General features: G+C 35.6%; 2 protein-coding genes and 1 pseudogene across 2 annotated transcripts; all 3 read right to left on the bottom strand.

Moving 5' to 3' along the window:
* Positions 1-1118: 1118 nt before the first annotated feature.
* LOC116086559 (keratin-associated protein 16-3-like) lies at positions 1119-1626 on the bottom strand. The gene has a single exon (XM_031364766.1). It carries the CDS (start codon positions 1574-1576, stop codon positions 1316-1318), a length of 261 nt encoding a protein of 86 aa, XP_031220626.1. The 5' UTR covers positions 1577-1626; the 3' UTR covers positions 1119-1315.
* Positions 1627-7186: 5560 nt separating this feature from the next.
* On the bottom strand, positions 7187-7425 carry LOC116083738 (annotated as a pseudogene).
* An 8644-nt stretch (positions 7426-16069) lies between these two features.
* LOC116086560 (keratin-associated protein 19-5-like) lies at positions 16070-16258 on the bottom strand. Its single transcript, XM_031364767.1, has one exon. It carries the CDS (start codon positions 16256-16258, stop codon positions 16070-16072), a length of 189 nt encoding a protein of 62 aa, XP_031220627.1.
* Positions 16259-19559: the final 3301 nt, after the last annotated feature.

Consider the following 19559-nt stretch of genomic DNA (forward strand, 5'->3'; position numbering starts at 1 on the left):
AAAAACAAAACAACAACAAAAAAAAACAAAAATAGAAAAGAAGAAAGCACATTAAAATAAAATACAACAAAACCATTATTTTCTGAAAGCACAAGATAAGAAATACTTTTTTGCAATGTGTTGAGAATACCATATTTTTCTGTCTACTCTTTGGATCCAATGAAAAATTATGCTTTTTGTTACTTGTTTGGAAATATAAACTCTTGGTTTACATGAGTCTTTATTTTGTGGGTGGAAAAGTGAAAACAGTCCTATTATGTATGAGAGTTCAATTTTAAAAGTGCAAAACCACATCCTATCAATTTAGAAACTGATCAATAAATCTTAAAAAATCCCAAATTGATATAATATTGACTAAATTAAAAAATTCAACAGTAGTAGGAATTTACTTTCTTGTTTATAGCCTTGTGATAACTATTTATGAATGGAATTATCTAAGTCAGAAAGAAAATGCCTCCTGAGAAATCCTATGATAGTGGATCTGGCTACACCACCCAGCCTTCAACAGAATTGCTGAGCGCCATTTCACTGGGCCAGCCCAGAGTCCTGGTGTCTCTCAACCCTAGCAGTTTTAACTGAGAGTGCAGGACATAGTAACTTTTCACTAATTGTTGGCATTTAACATTGCTCATTGGTTAGTTAAATTCCAAGTAGATAAATAACTTGTTAATTGTTGGGTCAATTTTCAATTTCAACAAAATGAGTTTATTAAAGAAGAAATGTTAACACAGGGCCTGACCTTAGCAAATCTTCTAAATGTATGAAAGTATAAAATTTTAATACTTTTACTCAGCATGTGCTAGACAAACCATGGAAATTATATTTCTATCTCTTACTCTTTCAATACTATTCCTCTCTCACCCAGCCCCTCTTGTTCTTGCTTCGTTGATATATATATATATATATATATATATACACACATATACATATATGTATACATATATATGTATGTATATATATCATATGTATGTATCATAGTATGTGTATATATATGTGTGTATATATATGTGTGTGTGAATGTCTTTATTCCTGTATGTGTTTTGTTGCACTTGATAGATATCAACATTTTTACATTTATACCTAAAAAATAATAAAAAATTCATATTTCCAATTCTTATTGAATCATTTAGTGGCAATTAAACATAAACCCACTCTCAGTCCCCAAACTTAGGATGCAGACACATTTTATAAATGGAGTCTTTAAAATTGTAGAATTTGATGCATTCAGTTGTCTTAGCACCATCAAAGCTTCTTGGCTAGGACTTCTCAAAACAACTAGTGAAGGTATCAAATGCTGAGTAACTAGAACAGGATTTCAGTAGAAGCTGGAGAACCCATATCTTCCACAGCAGGAAGGGCGGCGGTAGCCATATCCATAGCCTCCGAAGCCAGAGCCATAGCCATAGCCTCCATAGCCAGAGCCATATCCGAAGCCTCCGAAGCCTCTGAAGCCAGAGCCATATCCAAAGCCAGAGCCATAGCCCAGTCTGCGGATGCTGTTACATCCACAGCCCAGGCCTCCGAAGCCACCATAGCCGTAGCCCAGACCTCCGTAGTAGCCGCTGTAGTAGCTCATGGTGTTAGTAGAGGTAGGTGTGAGCTGTTGTATAAGGTAAGATCCTTAGTGTGAGTGGCTACACATGTAGGGGGAAGCTTATATACTCAGTACTGAGCATGTGATAAAAACCTGTCAACACTTTTCTTTCATTCCAAGTTATTATTTTACTAGATTAATAAGAGACACTCACTCAACTGTTTGCTAACACAGAGAGGCATATAACTCATTAAATATTTTTTACCTTTCTTCTCTGCCTGTTTAGAATGCCTGTGAACTCATTGTTTCCTTTTTTATGGTAAAATAACAATGACTTCAAAGTTGGATATTTTAAATTCCTGTAGTAGAATTCATCTCGTGGGCTTATTATCTCATTCATATTAGGCAGCCCCTTTTTCCTAAATATTTTCTCATTTTTATCATTCAGGTAATTTGTAGCATCTAATATCCATCTAAATTCTAATAAGTGATTGTATTTGAAATATTTAAATGTTTTGTAATTTCCAAATGTTTTGGAGATTAGCAAACGTAGGCTCTGTTCTCTTTCAAATTAAGAGGGCATGTTTACATAATGAACAATATATATATGTATATATATACATATATATGTGTGTATATATGTACACTCTCTCACACACACATATATGTATATATATATGCATTAACCACTTTTACTTTGTTCAACATCATATAAAGCCATTTTTGGGCTTATCAGAATATTAAAATTTAGCCTAGAAATCAAAAGATTATCAAGATGCTAAATTCATTTTACAATCACCCTAAATAGCTTTTCATATATTCCCTTTACATCATTATCCATTTTAGACATCTTATTTCTCCAGACTGAATTCTACCTAAGAATTCCCTAAGATGCTCAAGATCCTTCTTGATTGCCGTTCCTTCCACCCCTCCTCTTCCACATACTCCATGCAGCAATTATGTATCAAGCCAGTCTTTCCTCATTATTTGTATTTATTCTCTGTTTTGTAGAGTACCAACGTATCCACATTTGTACACAGATACATGCTTAAGGAAAAATAGTAAAAGAAGATCATGAAATACATACATCAAAATATCAAAGCTGGATATAGTGGGGTGCATTGGTACCACCTGCTCTGAGGAATCACATTCAGTCCTGACATAGTGAGGACTTTGCTGTGAACTAAGGCATGGTTTTCATCTTAACTTCAGGAGACTTCACAGAAAGGTGAATTTTGGTTGAGCTATGCACAATGGTAAACATACAAATAGAACAGGTCGTTTTAGTGATGTGATAGGAGAAGAGTCAATGTGTTCTCTATAATAAAATTGTAGAGGCCAGTTTTATTGTCAGATAATCATAAACATAGAAACAATCAATAGCAAGCTCCAAATAACAGTTCAGAAGTAAAGTAAAAGACAGACATTTGGATTGAAAATGTTTCAATATAATGAACGTTAGAAAGAAGAAAGTCCTATCATCATAGAACTGAATGAAGACAATCAGCCAACTGAACAAGTGCACGTAAAAGATGTTGAATTAAGTATGAACTAGCCTCATATGAAAAACTGTCCTGCTTAATTGGTAACTTAAAGATCAATGGGACATTTAATTATCAAATAAGAATGTACGAAGGAGTGGGGTGAGATTGCAGAATTCAAATTATTTTTCTTGCAAAGCTACTTTACTTTCCCAGTATGCTTAATGATATGGTTTAATTGAAAATATTCTATTGATCTTATAATTAATGGGCCAAGATTACTGAATGTATGTAAATTGAGAGAGTTAAGAAATATTTGTAAGTATAGCAAAGCATGTTTAACATATAAAAATATAGTTAGGTTGTCAGACCCTTGTTGACTTGAATATGAGTATTACCTACTGGAAAAAACCCAGAAAAGTATCACTTATTGATCTTTGTGACACTTTTAATTCAATCTCAAACCATTTGGAGCAATATATAACTGTATGTTTACAGGCTATCTCCTTCATAATGGAATTGTTGAGATTCATCAGCATGCATGCATAATTAAATTTATGAACAGAAATAATAGTTTCTTTACTAATCATACTGATTTATTAGAAGATGAAGAAATAAATCAATTACAAACAAAATGAAAGAATTCTGGTATTATGATGTCATGAGTATGATGAGAAGAAAATTGTGTGGCAGAGTCAATTTTTGCACATAGCTAACACTATCAGGAATTTAGCTGTAGCATGAGTGAAATCATCTTTAGAGTTCACTTGTTATCACTCTTACTATTACATATTATGGTTCCTAATATTACGTATTATTGAATGCAAGAACAATCTAATAGAGAGCAGAGATTCCACATCCCAGGCATAATGGGTGGAGACATGCATCCACAGACTTCGTAGCCAGACTCAACATCAGAGTTATCACAATCCCTGCCACATCCCAGACTACAAGGGTCTCCACATCCATAACCACAGCCTCAGGCCTAGACTCTGAAGCCTCCATGGCTTAGGCTAGCCTGGATGGTAGTTGCTGTGCTTGCTCATGCTGTCCAGAGTGGTGAGTAAGTCTGGAAAGAGCAGTAAGATCAAACACCCCTTCATGATAAAATTCTTGGAAAGAAAAGGAATTCAGGGCCCATACTTAAACATAGTAAAAGCAATGTACAGCAAACCAGTAGCCAATATCAAACTAAACGGAGAGAAACTTGAAGCAATCCCACTAAAATCGGGAACTAGACAAGGCTGCCCACTCTCTCCCTACCTATTCAATATTGTGCTTGAAGTTCTAGCCAGAGCAATTAGACAACAAAAGAAGATCAAAGGGTTTCGAATTGGAAAGGAAGAATTCAAATTATCACTATTTGCAGATAATATGATAGTATGCTTAAGTGACCCCCAAAATTCCACCAGAGAGCTCCTAAACCTGATAAACAACTTCAGCAAAGTAGCTGGATATAAAATTAGCTAAGCAAGTCAGTGGCTTTCGTCTACACAAAGGATAAAGAGGCTGAGAAAGAAATTAGGGAAACAACACCCTTCACAATATTTACAAATAATATAAAATACCTTGGTGTGACTCTAACTAAGCAAGTAAAAGATCTGTTTGACAAGAACTTCAAGTCTCTGAAGAAGGAAATTGAAGATCTCAGAAGATGGAAAGATCTCCCATGCTTGTGGATTGACAGGATTAATTTAATAAAATTGGCCATCTTGCCAAAAGCAATCTACAGATTCAATGCAATCCCCATCAAAATTCCAACTCAATTCTTCACAGACTTAGAAAGAGCAATTTGCAAATTCATCTGAATAACAGAAAAACCCAGGATAGCCAAAACTATTCTCAGCAATAAAGGAACCTCTGGTGGAATCACTATCTCGGACCTTAAGCTGTACTACAGAGCAACTGTGATTAAAAACTGGTACAAACTATTGGTACAACGACAGGCAGGTAGATTAATGGAATAGAATTGAAGAACCAGAAATGAACCCACAAACCTATGGTCACTTGATTTTTGACAAAGGAGCGAAAACCATCCAGTAGAAAAAAGACCGCATTTTCAACAAATGGTGCTGGCTCAACTGGGGTCTAGCATGTAGAAGAATGCAAGTCGATCCATTCCTATCTGCTTGTACAAAGCTCAAGTTTGAGTGGATCAAGGATCTCACATTGGGTTTCTTTATACTGGGAGGAGACATTTGAAAACCCTGAGGGAATCAGCCCTCCTGCTGTGAGCCCCAGCTGTGAACTTCCATGGAGGAAGCTGAAATGGACTCATCATCTTCATCATCTGTTTTTCATCTACTCTTCTTATTATGTTAGAGCATTGATCCACATAACCATAAGCTTTATCTTGATAATTTTTGAAAAATAAAACTGTTTTAATCTGTTAATATGGCATAATCTTTTAAACATGAGAGACATTTCCTAATGATAATTAGAGATGTATTTTGCAAGCAGTTTCACAAACTATTCAAAATTTAACTGTTTTGTAATGATTTCTTTTCAGGTACATTAGGTATCCAAAGTATTCTCATAAAATAGTGATTTCAGTCCCCTCCCCCATTTTCACTGCGACCTCACTTCCTCTGATCCTTCTTTCCCTGTCAGCTGTTCTCAGTGTTACTCACTTTTCATTAAAAACTTATTTTTTCATATCAAATCCATGTTACTATATAGTGACACATAGCTACTTTCGCCATAATCATTTTATTCTTCTTCTACTTGCCTATTAAATGTTTATTTACAACATAACAGCTGCCTGGTGGCTCCCAAGATAATACATATTTATTAGAATCTCAAATATTGAGAAGGTTTTGTTACAAATGACTCTAAAATTCAACAAGCATTTACACTGGAGATGTCTTGAAAATCTCTAAAAGAAAGACCATGTTGTAAAAATGTGGAAAAGAGGAGATAATATTTGAAATGAAAACAACTTTTTCAGCCATCCTTAAGATACTGTTCATGTGTGTAGATACTTAAGGTTGTTGTAAAGTTTGCCTAAACTTTAGTGACAGATAGCCTCAAGTTCAAATTGAAAGATAAGCAACCTCTTCTCTATCTACTTACTCATAGAGATAATTTTCATGATCTTTGATTTGAACACAGTTATCTGTGTAGGAATAACAAATTATTTTTAAATTCAAAGTAGAGATTATGGATTATGAGATGGTTTTGACCATTGTTATCTATAGCTGTAAGTTAAATATTTGTGATCTCTGGCTTCTATGTGGCCTCTCACCTGTATATGTGTGTGTGTGTGTGTGCAAGCCAAACTCACTCAGGAATTTATAATAACATTACACATTACTATTTTTCTGCTTCTTTTCTTTTAATTGTTTGTGAATGAAAAACAATACATAGTAATTTGAATATTTTACCCTCATTAATTTAAGCTGAAACCACAAACTTACAAAAAAAAAAAAAACACATGGGTTTTAGAATGTCACATTTTACTTTCTTGGGTTTAACAGTTATTTACCTGCTTAGAGTCTGATAAACTGTTATAATGTGTTATCCATAAGATAAACAGATCTGTTCCCCAGAATATATGATACTCTATATCCTTCCCTTTATTCCTGCAGATATCCACAGAAGCAATAAATCAATATCCAATAGCATAAGAATTCTGCATTGTACCATTTAATACATTGTTCTGATGAAGTCCAGTAAAGTGATAAGACACTTTAAAAATATGGACCCACCTGGCTGGGTGAAGAAGGAATCTATACCCATGGTTAATAAGCAAGTCTGACAGCATTACCTACTACTCATTTGTATCCATACTGAACTAAACTTTATTAATTAAATCAAAAATTATTAAATAGAAAGAAGTTTAGAATTTGAATATAAAAATGAGTGAATTCTTCCAAATTTACATGTCTTAATTGGATGAATTAGTGGACAAATCTATTCTGAAATAAATGGCTTATTTGAAAATACTTGATAAACAAAACATAAAACAAGAGCCAGAGACCACATTTCCATGAGCAAATAAATGAAAAACATAACATATGCTGATTTCCAGTAGAATAATTTATTGCTAACTAAACCAGAATATTCTATACATATTAAAGAAAGGGGTATCTTGGGTTAGTCCACAGTAGTAGATTCAATATTTGAATGATTTGGATAATCCTCTTATGATCTGAAGTGTTGGTTTCCCAGGTCAGCCTTTCAGTAGATGGTGGAGAATCCATATCCTCCATAGGAAAGTGGGTGGCTATAGCCATATCTAGATCCTCCATAGCCAGAGCCATAACCATAACCTCCATAACCACTGAAGCCACAACCATAGCCCAGTCTATTGAAACTGCCACAGCCACAGCCATAGCCATAGCCCAGGCCTCCAAAGCTTCCAGAGCCATAGCTCAGGCCTCCAAAGTAGCTGTTGTAGTAGTAGCTCATGGTGGCTAAGATGGAGAGCTTGGTATGCTGTTCAAGGGAAAATCTTGAGCACAAGTGTCTTTATGCAAGGAACACTTATATACCCTTAGAAGGACATGTGAATGTACTATACCTTCTCTATTCTAGCGTCATTTGACTTTAATTAAAGTTACTCAAAACTACTCCTTACTACATTGTCAACTGTCCTGGAGAAACTCCTTTACATTCATTAAACTATAGAATGTGCTTAGCTGCCAAATTAGCATGGCCCTTAAAATTCCTCTCATCACTTAATGAGATGGAGTTGGTGCATCTTCAAAGTCTGGATATACCAGCCCCCTAATAGAACTCATACCTGGCATATTAGAATGATCACATCTAACAATGCCTTGTTCTCAATTACATCTATTCATGTCTGGTTTTTCTTAGATGCTTAACTTACACATTAAATCAAAGGACTATGTTCAATTTGGAGCTCTGCATTCTCCCTTACCCACTAAAAGTATTTTATTCATCAGACTCTAATGTAAATTAATGATCTGTTTGGGGGGATCGGGTAGAACACACATGAATAGTCAGAAGGCATCAGTTCTACTGCGTTTGAAGAGTAAGGCACTCTAGATACAAAGGAAGGTCTAATTTTCTTTTGCCAGTTTTAGAATATTATTCAACATAATTACCATTTGTTTTACACTTTGTTCCATTTGACATTTATGGTTGGTGAACTAATGTTGGTATTATATTTAAAGCTTATACTTGGTTTATTAGAGTTCACTTTTATTATGGTATAGCTCTATAAGCTTTGGCAATGGTGTGAAGAAAAAGATCTAAAACTGAAGACACTTGTAAAGATTGTTTCAAAAATGGCTTTAAAACTCATGGAAACTCAAGCTCTGACACTGTTCTCTGCACATACATGTAATGTATTGCCAAAACAGCCTGGCATCCTTTTATCTACATTTCACTTCACTTCAACTGCCATTTCCTAAACTATATACCCTATATTTAATATGACCCTTTTCCTTCTTAATTAATTTTATATTTAGGAAGTTTTACATTTCAGAAAAATGAACATTACATGATGTCCCTATAATATCCCCCAAAATAGTGTCTCTCTATAAAGATATTTCAAAAACATTGCACATTTATCACAGAGGGTGGGATCATTGTGATAAACTGTCATTAGCCAAACCTCACAGTTAAAGCAAAGTTTGTGGTTGTGTTTTGCATTTGAAGGGCTTGGACAACTTTATGGAATCAGGAAAACATGAACCCAATATCATAGAAAATATTTGAAATGAACTAAAAGCAATCTCCTGTTTCATACAATTATCCCTCAGTATTCTTCCCATTCTTTTGGAAAATATTGAGATTTTATTGCTTATTGTTATTTACAGTTCTTTTTTTATTTAGAAAATACTTTATTAGTTTTTGTAATCAAACCCACGTAGGTAAGACCTTACATATTTAATACAGTGCATTACCCCTGTACAAATGGAAAAAAATTAAATTCAACATTTCTTGACCAATATGGCTGTTAATTTCTGCACAATGCCAACTCAACACAGTAAACTGGGATACTTTTTTCCAAAGTTGACAGCACAGCTAAAGTTTCCAAAAATTCAAATTATATATATATTTATATTTATATAAAAAGACCAATAATAGCAGTATGTTATGCATCAATAGCAGCAACAGCTTTTCCAGGTTCTGCAGTCAAATTGTAGAGACATACAGCACACTCTATTAAAATAAAAAAAGTAAAAAACAAAACCCCAGAAAACAGCACAGCTCTGTTACTCTTGTGGTACCTGGCACCATTTTTTTAAATTAGCTTCTCAATCATCATCTGGAAAGAAAACATTCCGAGCCACATCATTAAAAAACAGCCCTGCTAAAGCATGGTCACTACTATGTATCATAAAGCAGGGACAAGCTATTTTACATTCACAGAGGTATGCTACAGTACTGTCCTACATCTATAATACAAGAGGATACAATTTATGTTTCTTTATTTTACCAGAATATCATGTTTTCAGAATCCTATAGTAGCATAACTTTTCACCAAGACTTCTTTATTTAACCAAATACATTTTAGGAGTCATCATCGTCTTCCTCCTCTTCCTTCTTCTCCTCCTCCTCCTCCTCCTCCTCCTATTCCTCCTCCTCCCCTTCTTCCTCCTCTTCTTCTCCTTCTCCTTCTCCTTCTCCTCCTCCTCCTCCTCCTCCTCCTCCTCCTCCTCCTCCTCCTCCTCCTCCTCCTCCTCCTCCTCCTCCTCCTCCTCCTCCTTCTTCTTCTTCTTCTTCTTTTTCTTCTTCTTGATAGCTCTTTTTTATATCTGGATATGATTCTGCCTCATAAAAATAACACTTTGTCTCTCCACTTATTCTTTAAAAGACATGCTTATTTTTACACAGTTTTGTCAACTATGAAAACAATAAGTCATTTGTTCATAATTTCATGGGCACACAAAGGTTCAGCTCATCTGTGTAAACGTCAAGGAGGAAAATTGCCTGGAAAAATATGTTTATCTTGGCAGGAAGTTGCCAAATAGTCTTTCTATTGCTCTGTGCCCATTGCATTCCTGGCAGGAGTAGATGTTCCCCTTGCTCCACATCCAAGGCATCATTTGTTGCTGTCAGTGTTTGGAACTTAACTCAATGTGATATGTACGTTAATATCATTTTCAGAGTATCATCCACTCTGTGTCCTCACACATGTCAGTATGCTATGGTGAAACACGTGAAATAAAAAGTTGGGAACCATCTGCTTTTATTCAATTCCATAGCTATTGTTCATACACACACACACATACACACACATACACACACATACACACACACATATAATATATATGTATATATATGTGTATATATATCTGTTTCTTTTCTCTTCTTGTAGGTATATTTTCATGGTAAAATTTCCATGTGCTCTTTGCCTCTATTGTGTCTTTCATTAACTATGTTGAAGCATCACTGCATATAAGTATTAAGTAGATTCTAGATTCTAGTACTAACCGGAGGCATTGTGCCTCTGAGTGCATATAAATATACAAGATTTAAACAAAAAGTTCAAATGGCTCTTGAATTCAAAAGAACATAAAACCTCAATATATTTCATTTTCATGTGCTCTTAAGTGTAATCTATGAGGTGATGAACTGTATAATAAACATTTAAGTATGACATTTGATGAATTGTTTATACTTGTATCTTGTATGACTTCTGACTCTGTCAGTAAAATGAATCCAAAATAAACTGTGATCCAAAAGTAGCAATAAAAATTCCAGAATTGTCATAAATTTCTAACTGTTCATGATAGATAACACAAACTGCACTTACACCCTTTTTTTCATATCTAGCATATCCCCTTGTCAAGCCGTATAAGCTACACACCAATGACTGCTTACTCATCTCAGTCATTGGAAGAGTAGCTGTGGAATCTCCCAGTTTGTATTTGTATAATCCTGGTGTGACCAGTACCATTTCACAAGCTAACATCCTCCATCTGACTTTATTGCATGGGCAGGCACTGTGCCATCTGAAATCCTCAAGATAAGGATGATTACAGTAATTAGTTTTAAAACAGATAGACTACACCCTCATATGAAATTCAATAAACATTTCATAATTAGAGTTGCTAATCTCTCTTTTATAATATGTGAATATAGTTTTCCAATATAGACATATGACTAAGAAACATGGTATGGTTGAGATTGAATCAACATCCTACTGTAGTTTGGTAAAACAACTAAGTGTTTCCATCACCTGAGAGAAAATATCAATGAGAAATTGTCTATACCAAGTTGGCTTCCATTAATGGATGTGGGAGCATAGTCCTGTAAAAAAAAAAAAAAAAGATTTTACACACACACACACACACGCACACACACACACACACACACACATTCATTTCTTTGCTTAGTGTCTTCAAAACTTATCTCATTTTGAGATAGCATATACAGTTATTCATGTGAATATTTATTTTTCATTTAGTCAATTAGAAGTTATAGAAATCACAAATCAATAAAAAGCTTTAATGATGTCAACCTGCCAGATATTTTCTTCTTTGGAGGCTGAAAATCCCATGATATATTACATTTAGGCAAGTGTCCCACAGCTTAATTCTATCTTAAATCAATGCAACCTGACAATTGATGAAATAAATATAATAAAATGCTATTATGCTAGGAGTGGTAAAAGCTGTATTCAAATTGATTCTGATTATATGTAATGTTTCTTCAGGGTATAATGCCATTAACCACTTAGAAATCTCATTGTTTTGTGTAAAATTCTGACTTTATCAAATTTTCTAGTGTAGTTTCTATTCTGATATTGAAAGAGGAGGTCTTCCTTTATAAGAGGAAAGGTGCTGTTCAGAAAATGATTCTGTCTTTCAAATTTATTTTTACTCATTTATTTATTACACTTATTTTATTTCAAAATTAATTTTAGAAATAAACTTTGGAGATGGCAATTATTATAGCTCATTTTCCCAAACAAAGGATTTCATGATTTTATGATAGAAGACTGGAATTAGATGACAATGTTGTAAATAAGGCCAGTTAGCTAAAATTAAATCCTGTAGAGAAACATATTCATAAATATTTCATACTTCATTTGGTTACATCATACTGTAAGCAGAGAGTAATGAATGAAGAGTAGAGGGAGAGGAGTGGCTGGTCTTCCCTGAAATGGGGCTCTGATCTGGGCTTAATACACCCATACAATTGTGGTTTTAACCTCACCAAAGTATTTGTCCTTTTGAAGAGTCTTTCCTAACCAAGATAGTACAATGCAAATATTGAGATAGTAGCTTCATAGTAGGACTCATATTCCTGTCTTACTATTATTATCAGATAAAAGAAAATTCTGTTTTTGTAACAAAATTACAAATATTTGTCTCAAAGAAAAAGCTGATATTTTATTCCACATTTACACTAGCAAATGCATAAATGGAGGCAATAGAAATTCCAGATATATTTGTTTCTGTTGCCTGGTGGGTAACTAAAGTTCCTCATTACAGGAAGTTTTGTTAAATGTCCTAAGTCTTCAAGACAGCTAGAGCACCAACTTCCTGACACCCAATGAAAGTAAGTTTTAATTTTCCACAATGATATGCACAGCATTTCTAGATGCATACAATTTATAAAAACACAATCAATTCACACATCTTCAGATTAGGACAACATGACATGGATTTTCCAAACACTGTTTATTTTGAACAGATATTAAATGATATCTTGTTTTAACATTACTTTTCTTATAATTGAAAGAATCAAGTAAACATATACTTTTAGATAAGCAAAGGGAATTTACTCCTCCTGTATGTCTCAGTTTGTACTTAGAAGTAGATAGAATTCTACTATCTAGTAGTGTGTTGAATTTCTTTTTAAAATAATGTTTTTATTTATTCCTTAAAAATTTCATACTGTACATCAATCACATTTATACTCCTCTGCCAACTTTTTCCACACCCTCTCTTCCCTATCTCCCTAACTGCCAAAATTTATGTTCTCTTTAACTCTCAAAAAAAAAAAAAAAAAAGTCTAGCCTGTGCTGATTAACTACTCCTGGATATGCCCAGGAGACTGCTGCCCAGGCCATGTGCCTTGCACAAGCTCCCTTCTCCTCTATTCTCTTGGCTGTTTTTGTCATTCTTCATATTAACTCAGCTACTTTCCAGCCTCTCCATAGCCTTCCCAATACCTACCACTGGAGATTCTTTGCTAGGGAAACCTAAAATGAGCACAGCGAAGTCATCATATCCCAGGATTGCCCACTTGAAGGATGTTGGACTAGGATTGAGGTCTCCCTACACCCAGATTAAATATCCACTACCCCCAGACCTTTCCTCTGTTTTCCTTACTGAAACACAGGTGAATGTCTCCAGGAGATCTCCACATAAGGAGATTGCAGATATTGGACCTGCAGAATGGAATCCACCAATCATGGCAGCACCATGCTCGCTAACCTTATCACTCATTTTCAGCTTTCCATCAGTGATCCATGGGATGAAAGTTAGTATATCAGAGTCATGGGTAAAAATACCCGAATGTCTATGCCAAATACACCATAGCTGACCTACATGTCCCCTGTGAGATTGTTCCCACCTCCATATCATTATGTACCCATATTAATATTCAACACCAAAATCAATCTCAGAAGGAACTCCAAGTTACCTTCTCCTGCCTACAGTATATCCAATATGCAGCTTACCTCCTTCCCTTAACCACCCACCTCAACTTCTCCCAGTGCTTTTTTTTGTGCTTCTTTCTCCTAACCATTGTTAGCAGCCATTCCCATTAACGTTTCCCTTCATGAACTCCATAGAGCCTTACCCACTAGGAAAGCACAAGACATTCCTCTTTTTGACCTTAACCCCTTCCCCCTTTGCCTTGTAGGACTCTCCTTGAAACCCCTTCTTACATGTGTCAGTGACATCACCACGATCAAATAAGTATGTGCTAACCCTCTTGCTCGCCTCTGGTTCAAAGGCACTACAGGTGTCTGTATTAATTCCCTTCCCAAGGCTTCTGCATCACTGTGATAATTGTCTCCCGGGTTTATCTTTACAAACCTGAAGAACTTGCCTTGAAGATGAGAGGAAGTTGAAAGAAGAGAGAGATTTTCATCCTTCTGCTCTTTGGCTTTCTGTCTCATTGGATGCAAGTTATGGGGTTGTGAACTGTGAGAGGAAACTTGGTAAAGTTGAGAGAGATTGGAAGCCTCAGAGACTCAAATGGAGTGTAGGAGCTTTACCTGCTCCTGACACCAGGCCCCTGTCAGGTAGCCCCAGGCCCCCATAGAGAGAATTGTGACCATCAGGCATTGAGGGGCAGAGCCCTCAAGCCCCTCCACGTACAGCTGAGGCATCCCTAACATCTCAGGTCAAGCCAATAGGAACCACTTGCTGTAAAACCCCAACCCACCCCAAAACTGTATACAAGATCCTGTCCAGAATAAAGGAATAAAAGTGTCATAATTACTCCATTGCCTGAGACCATCTGTTGTATAAAAGCTGTCACATTTCCTGGGAAGAGAATGCTCTCCCTAAACTTTCACATCTAGAAGCTCCCCTGTACATCTGCTTGCTAGCCAAGTCCTCTGCCAGCTCTGCTCTGCTGCAGTAATTGCTCCCACCAAGCCGGCCAGAGATCTCTGAGGATAGTAGCCAGTGCACAGACCAGCATAAGTGGACAACACAAATGTTGCAGTGTAGGGGTTATTTTATAAAAAAAGGCACAATGGTGGGGATTATGGGGGTGGGGTTGTTCTGGGGGGATTTATTAGAACTAGTTGAAATGAATATGACATAAATACATTGTAAGAAACTATCAAACAATTACTACAAATGTATTGTTAACATTTCTTTTAATTTAGTCCCTGATTTAGTGGGTCCATATTGTACATAATATACAGATTTATATAGAATTCTAGTATGTAGTACTTCACTTCCTTCACAGGCAACTCAATACTACAAAACGATATTATATTATATTATATTATATTATGTGTGTATGTATGTGTGTGTATGTATGTGTGTGTCTGTATGTGTGTGTCTGTATCTGCATGTGCATGTGAGTGTGCATGTGAGTGTGCATGTGTGTGTGCGCGTGTGTGTGAGTGTGTATGTGTGTTTGGTAGAGGTTGCTCATATCCACATGTTCAAAGGTCAGAGGAAGATACTGACAGACATACTCCATCACTCTCTACCTTATTTTGTTGAAATAGTGTTTCTCACAGAACCCGAAGCTTATCCTGCCTTGTTATACTTGGTTCAGTTTGATTCGGTTTGGTTTGGTTTGCTTTGGTTTAGTTTGGTTCAGTTTGGTTCAGTTAGGTTCAGTTCAGTTCAGTTCCTTTCCATTTGGTTTGGTTTGAGTAGGTAGGCTGACCATCAAGCTCTAGAGCAGAGGTTCTCAACCTCACCAATGCTGTGCCCCATTAGTACAGCTCCTTATGCTGTGGTGATCCTCAACCATAAAAATATTTTTGTTGCTACCTCATAACTATAAATTTGCTACTGTTTGGAATCATAATGTGAGTATCTGTGTTTTCTGATGGGTTTAGACCACCCTTGTGTAAATAAAATTTGATTCCATTCAAAGGGGTTGCAACCCCTGGTTAAGAACCACTACCCTAGAGCTTCTCTTTGCCCTACCCATAACCCATCACTATGACTATAAGTGTGTGCCACTACACTGGGCTGTTATGTATGTCCTACTGATTGAAACTCAGATCCCAATAGTTGTGCCGTGACCATTCTCATCCACCTCATACACTGAGACATCTCCTCCACCCCTCAAACTTTGTAAGTGGTTTCCTATCTAAGATTATGTTAGTGTAAACATTGAGCAAAGTCTGCTAAGTATATTACCAAGTATATTACAAAAGGACATTAACATAAGAGCCATAAACAGATTTCTAAGTTAGGATAATTTATTGCAAAATATCAAAAAGTCTACATTTAAGACATGACAAAAGAGAAACATGGGGGCATGATATAGAGAATTATAAGATGAGAAGCATTGCCTCAAAGTCTTTCTTACATGTTAAATTGTTTTCTTCTTGATTTGGCTCACAGTATATTCATTTAATTTAGTCCTTGTTGAGTTTGGGGTAATGTTTTTTATATTGAAGATGCTGGTTCCTCTGGAGTGCATTTCAGTAGAAGCGGGAGAATCCATATCTTCCATAATAAAATGGGCGGCGGTAGCCATATCCATATCTGCCATAGCCAGATTCATATCCATAACCTCCAAAGCCACAGCCACAGCCATAGCCATAACCCAGGTTCCCAAAGCCACTGTAGCCAGAGACCAGGCCTCTGTAGTAGCTGCCATAGTAGCTCATGGTGTCAAGAGTGGTAGTTACGGTTTGCTGTTCAAGGAAAGATCTTGAGCATGAGTGTAAGCCTGTGCAGGGGAGGTTTTTTATATGTACTCTGGCTGGAATGGGTGACAAGTCATGTACATACCCTTCCTTTGTGTCACTGTAGATATTATTTGTAATGTAGTAACTCATTGCTCTGCCATCTCCTGACACACAAAGGCCCTCATTCTCATTAAAACACTTGAGATTGCTTGCTGTTCTATTTAGAATGTCCTTGAACTTACTGTTTTGCTTTTATAAGGAGAAACGGTTGAATAGCCAAAATATACACACTCCAAACAGTGAATAAAATGCCTCATTACCAAGAATATTACATCACCTACATGTGGTGGGGATATTTTGATATATAACCAGGCATTTCCCCTGCACTGTTGCCTCTCAAATTGATAACTTCTTCTCCAACTATACCCATGGCTATTTGTTCAGCACGCAGTTGTCAAATCTATACCTAACACAGAGCAAACCTATTTATCAAGAAGATTAGTTTTTTTAAAAAATGCCTAGATTTGTGCTATATGACAATAGTCTAACTCACAAAGACTCCTTCACCTAATCTGTACTTTAGATCTGGAATCACAAAAAGAAAAATGTGTCAGTGTTTGCATTTTAAGTACAATAACCTTTGCAATTGTTCTATTTCACACCAGCTTCATACCTTTTTGCCATAAGATATAAAACAAGTGCAGAAATTGAGAGGGTGAAATTCTTCCTCTAAGCAAGCTTGTCAAAGTTAGCCCAAGAACTCCTACCTAACACTGTGCAAAATGCAGAAGGCACTTGCCTGCTTGTTTCAGCTGCCCTGTGTATTTCCTTGTGTGTGCATGCACAACTTCCCTTTCCCTCATTTCTTGAGCTTTCTTCCCAGTGCCTACCAGGAACATACAGGTAAGGGGATAATGATGCTATATGATTTCTTCTTTGGTTTCCTTTCATTTACTTCAGCCATAGGTTTTGTTTGTCTCTCTCTTCTACAGTTTGCCCCGATTTGGATCTCTTCATTTTTGTGGTTCATGGTCTGCCCATTCATTTCAGACAACTTTGACCTACTCCCTAACTTTATTAAAATGAATTTAGCAAAATCTTATGCCAGATCCTAAGTTTCCCATAAAAGTTTAAAAATTAGGTTGCCTCAAGTCTTTTGAAATGAAGACATAATGATGAAAGGAGGCAGAATTGATACATACATGTGAAAAGATGGGGCATGGCTCCATTAGATTCTTGGTTCATAACACCATTAGCCAACTGAGGCCAAGGATGAGAATGGGGAGTTTGAAGTCTGATAGGAAAAAATACCAACTTCCAGTCAGACCCTGTAGTACAGCAAACACAAAACTATATCAATTTTCAAATTATGTTCCAATATTATGACTGAATTTTAATTTCAGTCAATGTTGTTACCATGAAAATATTTGCAAGCTTGTATTACAAAGTACCTTATGCCAACCCATTTTGTTAACAGGTTTAACATAAAACCATAAAACATAACAACAAAAATTGTTGAAATAGTTTTCCAAAAGCTCTAAGTAATAAGTAGATGGTATTATGCACACCCCATATTAAGATATCTAGCTAAATGAGAAAAAATACTGAGGACTTTCTGGTAAGAAAGAGCTTAGTTCAGTGATACTGCATGAAGCTTCATGTACATTCCCTTCCTATTATTTTAGAATAGTATAGCTATGAGCTAGAAGTCATATGGCCAAATAAATTAATTTCAAGACCATTTGTAACTAGAAATCATAGATTATAGAATTAAAAAAATCATTGCTGTAAAATAGAGCTCAAACCAATATAATTTTTATTAAGACTTTGGCAAGTCTTATGTTGTATTAAATGTCTTTTGACAGCTTTTGGTGATGGTTGATAGGTGTCCTGGGACTGGATGTCATAAATGAGCCACTGGAAAAGATCAGCTGTAGCTTCCTGTCTCTTGAACTTTCACTATGATATTTATTTTTCATTGACTCAATAAGAATAAATTGTATCCTCAGGAGAAAAACAACTGCCTTCCAACCAAACACTATAAGAGGGATTAACAATAAGATCTATGACTAAAGTTAGGACCACATTGCAATGTCACATTAAACACATTTAATGGAAAATGATTATAGAGATATTTCCCAATATAAAATATACTGTGGAAATTTCAGATGAAAAATTACTATCTTGAGAGTGAAAGGAGAAATAACTGTTGTGGTAAAATATCCAATATTTATGGAATAACTCTAAATTACTATTGAACAGCTGTATGTACACTGACAGCTCTTAAATCTTATGCCAACAAGCTTGTAAAATGCATAATTCATCTTCCCTGCTTGCTCTAAGTGGGAAATGGATTAGATACAAAGAGACCTCAGAGAGCCTGGATGTGTTAAATGGCTTATTCTCACATCAGTCTTAGGTCCCAACTTTGTTCCAGAGACTGAAGGTCCAGTACCTTCCAGTAGAAAATTAAGTGAGATGGAAGTTTCTAAAAGTACCAATCCAGTGTCACATTCAAGTCTGAAAAAAAGTGACACATGAACGACTTACTAATACCACGGGCCACCTAGATCCCAAATTCACACCCCAAGTTTCCAAGACTGATGCCAGAATAGCTCATGGCAAAGAAATGAGGCTTGAAACTAAAAATTATTTTAACATCTTCAGTGAAAATGTGTTCAGTTTTTGATACTCCATACAGAATATTCATATGTAATCATATTCTTGGAAGTATCAGCAATTAATTTTCATGATATGTGATAATTTTGGCATCATGACTATGAAAAAAATCAATCAACATTTTACCTCCCTTTAGTAGCACTTCTAGTTATAACATGCTCATTTTGAGTAAAGTTTGTTTTCTATTTCTTCAGGGTTTCCACATACTATACTTACCAATAATAGTTCATTTTTTTCTTATATGAATTTCTAAATTAAGTAGTTGTCAAACTACCTGATGTGTGACATTTTAATAGAGTTCTTTATGTTGTGGTGACCCCCAGTCATAACATTTTTTCATTGCAATGCTATAACTGCAACTTTCCTACTGTTATGATGCACACTGTAAATATCTGATATGCAGGATATCTGATATGTTATAACCAAAGGGGTCATGACCCTCAGTTGAAAACCACTGTTCTAAATGCTACTTGTCAGGACTATCATCACATAAATAACCATGAACATTTAGACTGGAGTTTGAAATGAAATTTTGTTGTCACTGAATGAGTGGTATTCAAAGAGAAAACAGCTCAACTTCATATTCCTTGTAAGACCCACT

This window comes from Mastomys coucha, unplaced genomic scaffold, assembly GCF_008632895.1.
Source record: "Mastomys coucha isolate ucsf_1 unplaced genomic scaffold, UCSF_Mcou_1 pScaffold12, whole genome shotgun sequence".
In the NCBI taxonomy this organism is placed as follows: Eukaryota; Metazoa; Chordata; class Mammalia; order Rodentia; family Muridae; genus Mastomys; species Mastomys coucha.